This window comes from Macrobrachium nipponense, chromosome 19 (genome assembly GCF_015104395.2).
Source record: "Macrobrachium nipponense isolate FS-2020 chromosome 19, ASM1510439v2, whole genome shotgun sequence".
Classification (NCBI taxonomy): domain Eukaryota; kingdom Metazoa; phylum Arthropoda; class Malacostraca; order Decapoda; family Palaemonidae; genus Macrobrachium; species Macrobrachium nipponense.
Window position 1 is genome coordinate 6,991,189 of NC_061088.1, and position 15,000 is coordinate 7,006,188.

The window sequence follows — 15,000 nt, forward strand, 5'->3', positions numbered from 1 at the left end:
TTTTTTGTAATGATTGAAACGTTATTGCTTGGAGACTCTAGGAACTAGAAGCAAGAGAGCATAGGATCAAGAGAAACATGGAATAAACAGAACCGAGAGATAGAGAAGAGAGAGTAGAATTCAAATAGAAACTAACAGTAATTAAAACGCCCACGAGAGAGAGAGAGAGAGAGAGAGAGAGAGAGAGAGAGAGAGAGAGAGAGAGAGAGAGAGAGAATAGAATTCGAATAGAAACTAACAGTAATTAAAACGCCCACGAGAGAGAGAGAGAGAGAGAGAGAGAGAGAGAGAGAGAGAGAGAGAGAGAGAGAGGCTGGAAACGAATCAAGTAAAATTGCCAAAGGCACAGTTTCATCATTTTTTTTTATATCACGACAGTAGACATTTGGGTAAACGGCCTTGAAAAAAAACTAAGACTGACCCAAGGCCGAACTGAACAGAAATATTTTCATGTGTTACGTCTTTTTTTTTCTCTCTCTCTGGTAGCAATTATGTGTCTGGGAAGAAGATCTTCCCAAAAAATGTTTGTCATTCAGTCGCAATTTTGAGATGGCTCTGTGAAGTGTAAGAATAGTTCATGATATTTGGCTATCAGTATAGAATCATAACCGTATAATATATGCATTCGTATTTATGTATATGTATACATATATAATATTATGTGTGTGAGTGTGTGTGAGTGTGCGTGTGTGTAAACTTATAACCCATTCCCTCATCATTATATGAACGCTTGCATGCTAAAAAAAAAAATCTACGTATAAAACCAAGACTGAACTTTTTGGCCAGTTTGATTGACGAGTGTAAAGCATGTACTTAGAGGTATATATATAAAAACGAAAAATATAAATTGGAGTTCATTTGTTCCTGTTTCTCCAGAATCAGTTTTATCTTTTTACAAAACTGACGAACATATTATAGTTTCTCTCTCTCTCTCTCTCTCACTCTCTCTCTCCCCTCAACTCAAAAACTGGGGTACAGACTAAATATAAACTTAATGCCTATGTTCAGATGCAAATTAATTCCCCTTATGTATTTTTCATGTGTATGTACAAAATGTTCACATACACAATAAACAGGGTGTTCATAAACTGGAGGTGACTTATATATAATTATATATAATCGCATAAAAATTCGACTGGGTGGTATTTATAGTGTGGGGTTCCGGGTTGCATCCTGCCTCCTTAGGAGTCCATCACTTTTCTTACTATGTGCGCCGTTTCTAGGATCACACTCTTCTGCATCAGTCCTGGAGCTACTTCAGCCTCTGGTTTTTCTAGATTCCTTTTCAGGGCTCTTGGGATCGTGCCTAGTGCTTCCATGATTATGGGTACGATTTCCACTAGCATATCCCATATCCTTCTTATTTCTATTTTCAGATCTTGATACTTATCCATTTTATCCCTTTCTTTCTCTTCAACTCTGGTATCCCATGGTATTGCGACATCAATGAGTGATACATTCTTCTTGACTTTGTCAATCAACGCCACGTCTGGTCTATTTGCAAGTATCACCCTATCCGTTCTGATATCATAGTCCCAGAGGATCTTTGTGTGATCGTTTTCTATCACTCCCTCAGGTTGGTGCTCGTACCACTTATTACTGCAAGGTAGCTGATGTTTCTTGCACAGGCTCCAGTGGAGGGCTTTTGCCACTGAATCATGCCTCTTTTTGTACTAGTTCTGTGCAAGTGCCGGGCATTCACTTGCTATGTGGTTTATGGTTTCTTTTTTCATTTTTGTATTGCACTTCCTACATATGGGAGAGATGTTATTTCCGTCTATCGTTCTTTGAACATATCTGGTTCTTAGGGCCTGATCTTGTGCCGCTGTTATCATTCCTTCAGTTTCCTTCTTTAGCCCTCCCCACCATTGTCATGTGTCATCGCTGGCTAGCTCTTTAGTCTGTCTCATGTATTGTCCGTGCATTGGTTTGTTGTGCCAGTCTCTGTATATTTCTGGGTCTTCGTCTACTTTTATTAGTCCTTCTTCCCATGCACTCTTTAGCCACTCGTCTTCACTGGTTTTCAGATATTGCCCCAGTGCTCTGTTCTCGATGTTGACGCGCAGTCCTCTATGCTTAGTAGTCCTCTCCCTCCTTCCTTTCGTGTTACGTATAGTCTGTCCGTATTTGCTCTTGGGTGTAGTGCTTTGTGTATTGTCATATGTTTCCTGGTTTTCTGATCTATGCTGCGGAGTTCTGCCTTCGTCCATTCCACTATTCCTGCGCTGTATCTGATTAGTGGCACTGCCCATGTGTTTATGGCTTTTATCATATTTCCGGCGTTGAATTTTGACTTGAGGATCGCCTTGAGTCTCTGCATATATTCTCTCCTGATCGTGTCCTTCATCTCTTGGTGTTTTATATCCCCTCCTTCCATTATTCCCAGGTATTTGTATCCAGTCTCATCTATGTGTTTGATGTTGCTCCCATATGGTAGCTTTATCCCTTCAGTTCTCGTTACTTTGCCTTTTTGCATGTTGACTAAGGCGCATTTTTCTATTCCAAACTCTATCCTGATGTCCCCAGATACACTCCTTACAGTCTGGATTAGGGTATCTATTTCCTTGATGCTCTTACCATACAGCTTGATGTCGTCCATGAACATCAGATGGTTAATTCTGTTGCCTCTTTTCTTGAGTTGGTACCCAGCATCCATCCTCTGCAGTACTTTTGTCATGGGAATCATGACTACTACGAAGAGTAGTGGGGACAGTGTAAGATCCCTCTCCTGATATTAACCTCTGCTAGTCTTATTCCAGAGCTTGTAAGTATTGTATTCCAGTTGCGCATTGTATTTTTGAGGAAGCTGATGGTGTTTTCCTCTGCCCCATATATTTTCAGGCATTCTATTAGCCATGTGTGTGGTATCATGTCGAAGACTTTCTTATAGTCTATCCATGCCATGCTTAGGTTGGGTTTCCTTCTCCTACTGTTCTTCATTACCATTTTGTCATCAGGAGCTGGTCTTTTTGCCCCTACACTTCCTTCTGCAGCCTTTATGTTGGTGGGGATGGTGTTTGTCTCCTCTAGGTAGTTGTATAGCGTTTCACTGATGATACCTGTTAGTAACTTCCACATTATAGTTAGACAGGTGATAGGCCTGTAGTTACTGGCTATATTTCCCTTACTCTTGTCTTTTTGTACTAAGGATGTTCTTCCTGTGGTCATCCATTTGGGTGCATGGTGATTTGAAATACAATGCTGGAGTTGTTCTGCTATTCGTGGGTGCAGGGCCTTATTATTATTATTAATTATTATTAATTATTATTCATTATTATATATTATTTTATTATTATTATTATTATTGTTAATTATTTATTATTATTGATTATTATTGTTATTATTATTATTATTATTATTATTATTATTATTATTATTATTATTATTATTGTCTAGTAGGCTGTCAAAGAATACAATGCATTTGGGGAAAGATTACACTAGGAACAGAGAGAGATTTAAATAAAATGACTTGGTTGTAATTATCATTATTATTTTTTTTCCTATCATAGTCCTCAGTCCTCCAATTCGACTGGGTGGTATTTATAGTGTGGGGTTCCGGGTTGCATCCTGCCTCCTTAGGAGTCCAATTTTCTTCCTATGTGCGCTGTTTCCAGGAGCATAACTCTTCTGCATGAGTCCTGGAGCTACTTCATTATTATTATTATTATTATTATTATTATTATTATTATTATTATTATTATTATTATTTTGGTTATTATTATTATTGGTAGAATCCTCTTTTAGGCAAATACTGTTAAAAAGAATGGCAGAATTAAGCGAGTTGATTTTAAATATTGTTTTTTCTATTTTCCTTACTATCCGGTTCTCAGGCTCAGCGATGTTTCTGACTAACTGACCAATATTCATATTGGGAATTTTCAAAAAATTATAAATGCTGAAGGTAATCTTTTATTAGAACAGGATATCAGGTCCAGGTCAAGCAGGGGTCGTCGTCAGTGCCGGTATTATTCCGTAGCCGTAGTTCAGTTCGGGGCCTGGGTCGTCTTCGGTTTAAGGGTTGGTATTGGTGCTGGTATACCTGGTATAGCTGGTATATATTATTATTATTATTATTATTATTATTATTATTATTATTATCATTATTATTATTATTACCAGCACCAATACCAGCCCTTAAACCGAAGACGACCCCGGCCCCGAACTGAACTACGGCTACGGAATAATACCGGCACTGACGACGACCCCTGCTTGACCTGGACCTGATATCCTGTTCTAATAAAAGATTACCTTCAGCATTTATAATTTTTTGAAAATTCCCAATATGAATATTGGTCAGTTAGTCAGAAACATCGCTGAGCTTGAGAAGCGAATTGTAAGGAAAATAGAAAAAACAATATATATAATCAACTCGCTTAATTCTGCAATTCTTTTTAACAGTATTATTATTATTATTATTATTATTATTATTATTATTATTATTATTATTATTATTATTATTATTATTATTATTATTATTATTATTTGTCTGGTAGGCTCTCTAAAATCAAAAGGCCTTATGTGACAATTTCACCCCAGGATTAGCAAGAGGCTTTTTAGATAATAACCAATTAAACCGTCATGACAAAACTTGACATATCTGTTGACACTTTTCACTAAGGCAAAATCATTTCCATTAGTTTGTCATGACTGGTCTTCCAGAATAAAATGCTTCCCTCGCTTCAGAAAAATATTTTAATCTGAAACTCTGACGGTTATGAAGTTTGACAAGGGAGACTACGACTGAAACATTTTAAATTAAATTTTCTGTCTCGCTGTTTGATAGGGTTTTCTGTCTGGCGTCGCGAGCAAATCACGACTGGTCACTGATGAATAAAAATAGTTTTGTAAATTGAGGATTGTTTTAATAAAGGCTCAGTCAAAAGTGGTGTGAATCGAGTTGGCTGGATAGTGATCAGTGAAATACAAAAAAGAAAGAAATCAAAGCTCTGTCACAGAGTTTGATTCTCTCTGCAGTGAATTAATTCAAACGAAAGTCAGATCTATGTATCAGCATTGCAGACAACTGGGAATATGTCTGGAATGTATGATATATTTTTATAAATAGATGTATGATAAGCATACAAGAACTCATTACATCTACAAATCAAAATTATTGGGCTAACGCACCTGTAACAATTATACAAATAAAGATATCAGTTCTAATTGTAAACTTGGTTTATTATGTCTTGTCTATCAAATATTTAATCACCTACAGTTACTCAATAGAAATCAAATGATTTTAACTGAAATTTAAAGAGGTTAACTTCTCTTCAAGATCAATAAGGGATAGCTATTAGATGAGGAATAATTACGCAAAGCAATGTTATGATCCAGTATATGACTTCGTAAAGCAAACTTAACATAAGTTGAGTTTTATAAGTAATTACATTAATATCACAATATACTTTTATTTACTTTAAGGTTATGCTCCATTGGCATGGCAACTTCCTGTTGCCATAATGCCATCCGTGACGATTGTGGATTTGGTCGTAAGTAAATACAATCAGTAAACAATAGAGAACAATGTAAAGAGAGAGAGACGAGGAGGAGGCGAGATAGAGAGAGAGGAGAGAGAGAGAGAGAGAGAGAGAGAGAGAGAGAGAGAGAACTGGCACAGAAGAAGACGCAAGGTGTGGGCCTTATCGCTTAGTGACCGGAAGTTTCTGATAAATTCGGGCATTCTTCTTGTGAGGACCCCTGAGACACCGAGGTATTATGTCACCCCACCTTCACCCTCCCCTCCCTTCCCCTAACCCTTCTCCTCTCCCCCCCACCCCACCCCACCATCACCCACTGTCTGGAGGTATTTGTTATCAAGGTGCAAAGGTCAAAGTGTCTCGTCTCCCCTCCAGTAATTGAACTTTAAGGAATCATTGCCTAGGAGCTCTCTCTCTCTCTCTCTCTCTCTCTCTCAGGTTTGTTTTCCTCCGTTTACATACAGAGAGAGAGAGAGAGAGAGAGAGAGAGAGAGAGAGAGAGAGAGAGAGAGATTCGAATACAGAAACCCTTCAAACAACATATCCCAACATCCTGCTAAACCCATTACTTTGTGAAAACAATCACTAATTCCCTATGTACCCCACGCTACTTTATCCGCTCAATCAATCAAATAGAATAACGATATGACAGTGCGCCACTCACCAGGTTGCTGCGCCTGCACCGTAGCCACCATGACCAGGAGGAAGGGTGCCAACTTTGTCTTTCTGTTCATCTTGACCAGTTGTGGTTTGCACCTGACTCCAAATTTCCTGTTGAAAAAATAAAGTTTTTTTTAAAGAGTGAAAAATAACTAGTGGTTTGACTCAAGGTGAAGAGGAAGACATAAATATCACTTTGTGGTTTGTTGATTGATGTAAAATATAAGGATACTTTAAGAATGGAAGTCATTTTATTATTGGGAAGAATTGTACGAAGAATTTTTTAAGGGAAGTGGCACGATCTCTAGAAGAGGAAACTGCCATAAGTATTATGAGATGCAAAAAATATTAGTTAAACATTGGGTATATTGAAGTATATTTGATAACTAAATGTTAAAAAGAAACAAAATTTAATCGGGCTTAAGGGATGCGTTATAATGACGTTAAATTTTAACTCCTACTTCAATAGTCAATCTTATTATTATTATTCATTATTATTATTATTATTATTATTATTATTATTATTATTATTATACCTCATAGGTTCCCCATACGGTCTTGTATTGATTCCCATTATTATTATTATTATTATTATTATTATTATTATTATTATTATTATTATTATTATTATTATGCAAGTACAGTGATGCCGGCAGTTTAACTCCCATGTCTTATACCATCCATCTCCGTAGAATTTTTATTTATTTATTTTTTTTTTTTTACGACAGTCTACAAAAGGCAAGACACACCATATCAACTCTCAAAGGAACCCAGTTAGAATATGCACCGTAGATCATTTACGTATGTATGTATGTATGTATGTATGTATGTATGTATGTGCTGAGGTACAATTTTGACCTGCCCTAGGCTCGTAGTAGATCTTCAGCTAATTATACATCATGTGAAATTGATACAATTGTTGGTTTGTAATGGGGAATCTGAAAACGAGACCGAAGCTTTTATCTTACGAAAAGCCTCAGATTCTCAAGTTCGTCTTGATGAAGATGATTAATCATCCACGGGGGGAGGGGTTGGGGCGAAACAGACCAGTGAATGTATTCTCTGTAGGATGACATGATATTTATGGGAGGTACGGCCAGCTCAGAATAGGTCAAAGGGCTTGATTTATATACACTGACCTGTCAAATTCTTGCAGTATTCATACCCTCTTCCTTTTGTGACTGAAGTAAACTTTTGCACACAAAATTTGCTCATATAATTACACATACACACATGAATATATATATATATATATATATATATATATATACTATATATATATATATATATATATATATATATTATATATATATATATATAGATATATATATATATAAATTATAATATATATATATGATATATATATAATAATATATATATATATAATATATATATATATAATATATATATAAATAAATATATAGTACAACAGGGTAAAGATAATGGTTAAGACGTCTTCAAGAATAATTTCAGTTTTACCTAGACCATTTTGAAACGCCAATAATGACAATAATTACCAGTATCTGAAATTGAAAAATAAATCCGTAAATCGTCACAAAATTCTAGAATGAAAAAAGAAAAGCCTTGATAAAGAACAGATTATATTTGTTCTTTTGTTCTCAAGAGTTCTATTAACCCGAACAGCCCCTTCGTGAAGAAGTGAAGGTCCTTCAAACCCGAAATCATGAACCTCTTATCATCATTATTTATCATTATATCACTCCTAACACTATAATAATATCATTATCATCATCATCATCTTCACTATCGCTGAATAGAACCCACCAGCGACGACGACCTACATTTCGCCAAAACCTGGCAGTGGCTCCTCTCAATCTCTCAAAACCAGGAGGACGAGTTTTTTTTTATTTTATTTTTTTTTAATGTCCTCGACGTCGACGTAACTATCCAACCTCGTGACGAAGTCGACTTGGATGCTCCAGATCTTTTTTGGAGGAAGGCAGAAACGAACGAAGAACGAACGAACTAACTCGCTGAAGGTCAGAGCTGGCTGGAGGGATCTTGGTGTGCTTGGTACTACTTGAATACTTCAATTCCCTTGAGCTCATGCCTTTTACTGGTGTAGATACCGGCTCAGTTGCCTTTTCAGTGAGGATAAGAATTTATATTCTAATATGATTCACCGAGCTTAATGTTTACATGCATTCATTCCCAGTTAAGTATAAGGGGTTTTTTTTCATTAACTCTTGTACATTTCTGTTCAATTGTCTTTCCATTGATCATCAGATTTTTTCTTGAATTATTCAACAAGCTTAATACCTATATACGTACTTTATTTCCCAGTTACTTCTAAAGTATACCATTAACTCGGGTACATTTCTGTAAAAATGCATATTTAGCGAAAAACGGAAATCTCTATATGGTCTAACGAGATTAATGAAATGTGTCGATATTTCTGTAATTCAAGATGTGTATTTGATTAAAAAAAGTGGTAATTTGACACATCCTTACTTACTTACACACATAATGTTTCCTCAGATACATAAGGCTATGTAAATTGCATATATATATTACATATGGTCCTCTACCTTGGTCAGACATATAGATTTTCATTCTAGCTCTTCTGTTACGTTACTCAGATAATACAGCTGTTCAGTCTGTTATTGTTAAATAACAGGCAGTCACTCAATTTGCATCAGTAATGAAGTCCACCTCAATAAAAATACAGTTACTCGCCCAGAATTTCCTGCACAGTTAACACCAGTTCATTCTCTAGCTGTAACCCAATTATTCAAGCGTACAGTCACATCGCCATTTACTAGCAAGCACATGCTTACTTGCGCGCAAGCACCTAGTAGCTAGCACACATGCAAACACGCAGGCGTTCGCTTCGAGAATTAGTATCACGCTCTCTTGCACATATATGTACTCGAGCATAGTTCAAGGTCCTTTTTCTAAGCAAACACACACACTAACACACATACACACGTTCAGAGTCAGTCGACATATGCACGTGGGCCCATGCAATGTTATTAAACTCACATGATTACAGCCAGTCAGCTACCCAAGGGCTGTGTGATATATAATACGAATACAGTAGTTATTCTGTGTGATGTATAACATAAATACAGTCAGTTATGCTGGAACATTGAAATATACTAAACTCATTGAGATAACTCAAGATACCATACGCGAAACTCGCAATAAAGTACGACCCCAAGGCTCTAATTTCATCACCAAACTAGCAAAGTTACCTTAGCGTACGAAACCACGGACTTCCTGACGCTAGCTAACATAACATCTACGCAGCAATCCTTTAATTAGACACATTGCGTTAGCTTATCCATGAGCTGACTCACTCGCTCCCTCACTTCCCATAGCTAAGGTAAACATTCCACGAACGACGCAACAGGGTATGCGCACACATACCTACTCTCCCCGACCGGCGAAGGAAAAACCCCGATAACATTCATTGAATATACATACGCAGGGATGTGTGTGAGGTAAGGTTGGATATAGAGGAAATCGTGGTTGGTACAAAAACAAGAAAAAGAGTTGGGTAATAAAAAGTGGCCATGGTAGGCCGGTAATTTGGCGCAGATGTGAAAATGATTTCACGTTATTCCGGGGCGTTTCTTAGAAGGAAAGGGTTAAATAGAATTTGATGTAGTCGGTACATAAAGCCTAGATTGCCAGTCATATCCGTAAATATATGAGAATCAATTCTTTGATGGCGTAATGAATGATAAACAGATGATAATATCCAAGTAGAGAATCCTAATGGGACGTTGAAATTATAATGATTCATTATAGGATTGTTCTCTTACAATGCCTATGAATGAATACCTCGCGGAGGTCAGAGGTTTTTAAAAGGTGGACGAGGTACCTTAAATACTATAAAACTAGGAAACGTATCGAGACGTCACGTCCCCTCTGTGATATAGAATACGTGAAGCTTGCAAACCGTCTCTGAATTACAAGGAATGCCTCACAGAGGTAAAAAGTTTGAGAGGTTTAAAGGACGGACGAGGTATACCTTAATGCTTCAAAACCACACGTTCTGGGAAGACTATCGGGACGTCACGTCCCCTCCGGAATATAGAGAAACTCAAAGCCTCAAAATGAACTCTGTTATAATTCACTCCACGAGACTGATTTAATAACAATCAAGTTTGATTTAATAGCATTCAATTTTGACTTAATAGCAATCAAGTTCGCCCTTGGGCACCTGCCCAGGAATCTCGAGCCTTGTTCCCTAGAACTCAGGTGAAGCCAATTCCTCGGGCATCGAGGGCAGGAAGTGCCCAGCCTGGCGGTGTTGCTCCGTCGAAGGCCATCAGCTGCTGCAGTGTTGGAAAACCCCCAGAAGACGGTACGCCTTGTGTGCGCAAGAGCGCAAGTACGGTCCAGTTGGGGACAGAATCACAAGGACCAACGATGCGTAAATGAATGAAAGTAGACGTGTGCAGGAACTTGGAAAAATAGACTTGGAAAAATATTTGAATTTACCGAGTAACATCATAATTTTAGTGATGCTTCTCATGAAAATGCAAAAAAATTTTAGTGGTGCTTCTCACAGAAAGCAAAAATTAAAATTTTAGTGATGCTTCTTGAAAAAAAATATCAAAATTTTAGTGATCCTTCTCATATAAATAAATAAATAAATTTTACTGATGCTTCTTTAAAAAAAAAAAAAAAAAAAAATCAAAATTTTGGATATCCTTCTCATAAAAAAATTAAATCTTATTTATGTTTCTTAAATAACACATCGAAATTTTAGTGATCATTCTCACAAAAAAATTCAAAATTTTAGTGATCCTTTTAAAAAAAATCTAAATTTTAGTGATCCTTTTAAAGAAAAATCTAAATTTTAGTGATCCTTCTTTAAAAAAAATCAAAATTTTAGTGATCCTTTAAAAAAAAAAATCAAAATTTTAGTGATCCTTTTTAAAAAAAAAAAAATCAAAATTTTTAGTGATCCTTTAAAATAAAAAAATCCAAAATTTTAGTGATCCTTTCTTAAAAAAAAATCAAAATTTTAGTGATCCTTCTTCAAAAATATTTAGTGATACTTCTCACAGAAAAACATCAAAATTTTAGTGATGCTTTGCACGTAAAGTATCAAAATTTTAGTGATGCTTCCAAAAAAAAAATCAAAATTTTAGTAATGCTTCTTGAAAAAAAACATCAAAATTTTAATGATCCTTCTCAAATAAAGTATCAAAATTTTAGTGATGCTTCTCACAAAAAAAATAAAAATTTTATCCTTCTCACAAATCAATCAAAATTTTATCCTTTTCACAAAACACTAAAATTTTAGTAACGTAATTTAATTATGAGTCTCCTTCAGAGAAACAGGAAATAGCAGGCTAATGAGTTGATACCCGGGCTAATCCGGAAATTGGGCAACAAGTGTTCAAACTAAGCTCTTCCTGCACTGTGGGTATTATGATACCACATACCACAGACCATTGTAAAGCAACAATTTACGATCTCTGGTTACGATACAAATCTTGATTAAAAAAGTGGGTCTGTTGCCAAAACTCTGGGCACCAGAAATTCTGTAGGACTGGATTTATTGTCAAACCTCTGGGCACCCAGAAAGTCTCTAATGCCAAACCTTTGAGCACCAGAAACTCTGTAGGACTGGCTCTATTACCAAACTTCTGGGCACCATAAACTCTGAAGAACTGGCTCTATTGCCAAACTTCTGGGCACCAGAATCTCTGCACGGTCTTTGTTGCCAAATTTCTAGGCACCAGTGCCAATCCTCTGGGCACCAAAAAAGGCTCTATTGCCAAAACCAGAATCTCTGCAGGACTGGCTCTATTGTCAATCCTCTAGGCACCAGAAACTCTGTAAGACTGGATCTGTTGTCAAACCTATGGGCACCAGAAATTCTATAGGACTAGATCTATTGTCAAACCTATGGACACCAGAAATTCTATAAGACTTGATCTATTGTCAAACCTATGGGCACCAGAAATTCTATAAGACTGGATCTATTGTCAAACCTATGGGCACCAGAAATTCTATGAGACTAGATCTATTGTCAAACCTATGGGCACCAGAAATTCTATAAGACTGGATCTATTGCAAATCCTCTGGGCACCAGAAATTCTATAAGACTGGATCTATTGTCAAACCTATGGGCACCAGAAAGGCTTTATTGCCAAAACCAGAAACTCTGCAGGACTGGTTCTATTGCCAATCCTCTGGGCACCAGAAAGGATCTATTGCAAAAACCAGAAATTCTGTAGAACTGGCTCTATTGCCAAACCTCTGGGCACCACAAACACTGCAGAACTGGTTCTGTTGCCGATCCTCTGGGCACCAGAATCTCTGTATGACTGCCTCTATTGCCAATCCTCTGGGCACCAGAAATTCTGTAAGATTGAGACTATTGCTAAACCTAATGACATTAGTGTCCCAAAGACATAAACAACGAAAAATATCTGCCTATTTAAGCGCAAATACACAAATAAAATTATGAATCTTTACTCTATTGCCAAACCTCTTGATAGTAGAGGCTCAGTATGACATAAACACCAGCAAATGCATCTAAGCAAGCACAATTGCACTAAAAAAACCCTGTAATTTCGAGGAGTCTATCTGTACCATGGCAATATACGAAAACAACAAAAAAACATAGCTAAAGCGGTATCAAGGTTACTGGAGTTCCACCTTCTAAACGAGTCACATCCAGTTTCTTTGTTGTGTGGTGTGTGTGTGTGCATTTTTTTTTTTTTTACACCATCAACTGATACTTGGATTTCCCTTCCTCATTTTAGCTGTATTCAACTTAAATGGGGTCTGTAATAATGCATAGCAGTTTACAATAACTTAATGTGATAAAGTCGATTTTTTTATGCTCTCTCTCTCTCTCTCTCTCTCTCTCTCTCTCTCTCTTCTAATGAACTAACAATAATAGTAATATAGTAATATTAATGCATATTTTGCTTACATGTATGCTTCAGTTCTATGTGGGAGAACTCTCTCTCTCTCTCTCTCTCTCTCTCTCTCTCTCTCTCTCTCTCTCTCTCTCTCTTTTATTTTCAAGTGAAATTCATTAAGGTCCATCACTATGATCTGCATCATTATCAACAACCTCTCTCTCTCTCTCTCTCTCTCTCTCTCTCTCTCTCTCTCTCTCTCTCTCTCTCACTGTCCTTTCTTCTCTTTCCTTTATTTTCTTTTAAAACTTAGAATTCAGTAACTCAATGACTATGCCAGTATATTGTGAGATGTATCACAGATCATCGACAATCATTCTCTCTCTCTCTCTCTCTCTCTCTCTCTCTCTCTCTCTCTCTCTCTCTCTCTCTCTCTCTCATTTATAGGTCGGCCATCCCATGCACATTTCCAGTCATCATCATCTACATCATATTCCTTCACTCAGTAGTAAAATCTTTTAATTTTATGATAAAGTCCAAAATGACTCCGTTACGTCACCCGCGCCTGCGCACGACAAACAACGGATATCCTGCCTTTAATAAAACAACAATAAACACACCGTCCACAAAAACAGTCTGAACAAACGTAATCAGCCGGGATTGAATTCGTCGCGAGAATGTTAAAAACGGAAAGTGATCATTCTACCTTCTTGCGTTTTGTTACTTTCACTGTCCACCTCTTGTTGGCATGTGGTAGGTCCAGTTTATGCCCTTCGTTGGTACAATGAAAGGGTATCGGTCACAAAGGGAGTTTATATGTATGAATATAGTCACAAATATTGTCTGATGTCCAGTTCACTGTACCCAAAGAATGACTTACACACAAGGAGAAATATAATTGACAAGAATTTAGCCACCAGTGGGATTCGAGCCTGGTTCAGAAACAATACTATATTATGGTGACTTTTACCACTGAACCACTATATATATACACACACACACACACACACACACACACATATATATATATTAATATATATATATATTATATATATATATATATATATATATATATACAAAGGTATTTGCCACGAAGGAAAAATTAATTTTTCCTTCGTGGCAAAAACCTTTATTTATACATAGTATCACGTTTTAGTATACTTCGGATCAAGTTATTCATATATATATATATATATATATATATATATATATAATATATATATATATATCTATACAATACACAAATATGTCATATCTTGTTATACAATGCACTAAATCACAAGTATATTACACTCACTTCTACACAATGCACTTTTGAAAAACCCTCCTTCTTCAATATGTCCCCAGAGCCAACATCACTAACTCACCTTACACTTTATTTTTTACCAGCGTTATGGACACACAAACGTACATACACACACACACTGCACTACCTACCTTTGCCCTAGCGGTAGACGAAGTAGCAAGCCAACTGGGCTGATCGTCTGATGGTATAAGCGTTCTCGAGAACGGGTTTCTGAAGAATGGTGCCAACTAGGTGTAATTGTGATCACAATTTTCAAATTATTTTCCTTCAAAACAAGGGCGTTATTTGGATGCGTAAATAAGGCTAATTGTTTAATGGTGTTTTTGGTGTATTATGCCAGCGGTAAAGGCGACTTTATTTTGTAATGATTTACAGAAAACTGCAACTGGAACCTCTCCTCTTTCCAGGAACCAGTCCATGTATGCAGCTACTAGTTCTGGCAATACGTAATGCCTTTTTATGGCGATTAAACTTACCGCGTTCCTTATGCTAAAAAAGGATATTTCACAAACAAAAAGAAGGAATCCTTTGACATTTACAAAGGGCAGCCTTCGATGGGCAACATCCTACGTAGGGTCGAACTAAATCCCGAATAGGCATCTTCTTCAGGAGTTGGGTGTCTGCTGTAAGGTGGGGTTCTGCTGCCGTCGTCGGGTGGGGGGGATGGCTGCTACTCCCTCTCATGACGTCCTTGGGAGAGTCC

At 36.8% G+C, this 15,000-nt stretch overlaps 1 protein-coding gene across 1 annotated transcript in view; it reads right to left on the bottom strand.

The window, feature by feature from the left end:
• LOC135219195 (serine protease inhibitor dipetalogastin-like) overlaps positions 1–9,394 on the bottom strand; it is a 21,380-nt gene extending 11,986 nt beyond the window's left edge. Inside the window, exons 1-4 of the mRNA XM_064255754.1 lie at positions 9,353–9,394; positions 8,129–8,239; positions 6,142–6,248; positions 5,124–5,127 (exon numbers count right to left, since the gene is read on the bottom strand). Coding sequence (XP_064111824.1) covers positions 5,124–5,127; positions 6,142–6,248; positions 8,129–8,239; positions 9,353–9,394 — 264 coding nt within the window. The remainder of the gene's footprint in view (positions 1–5,123; positions 5,128–6,141; positions 6,249–8,128; positions 8,240–9,352) is intronic.
• Between the last annotated feature and the right edge of the window lie 5,606 nt (positions 9,395–15,000).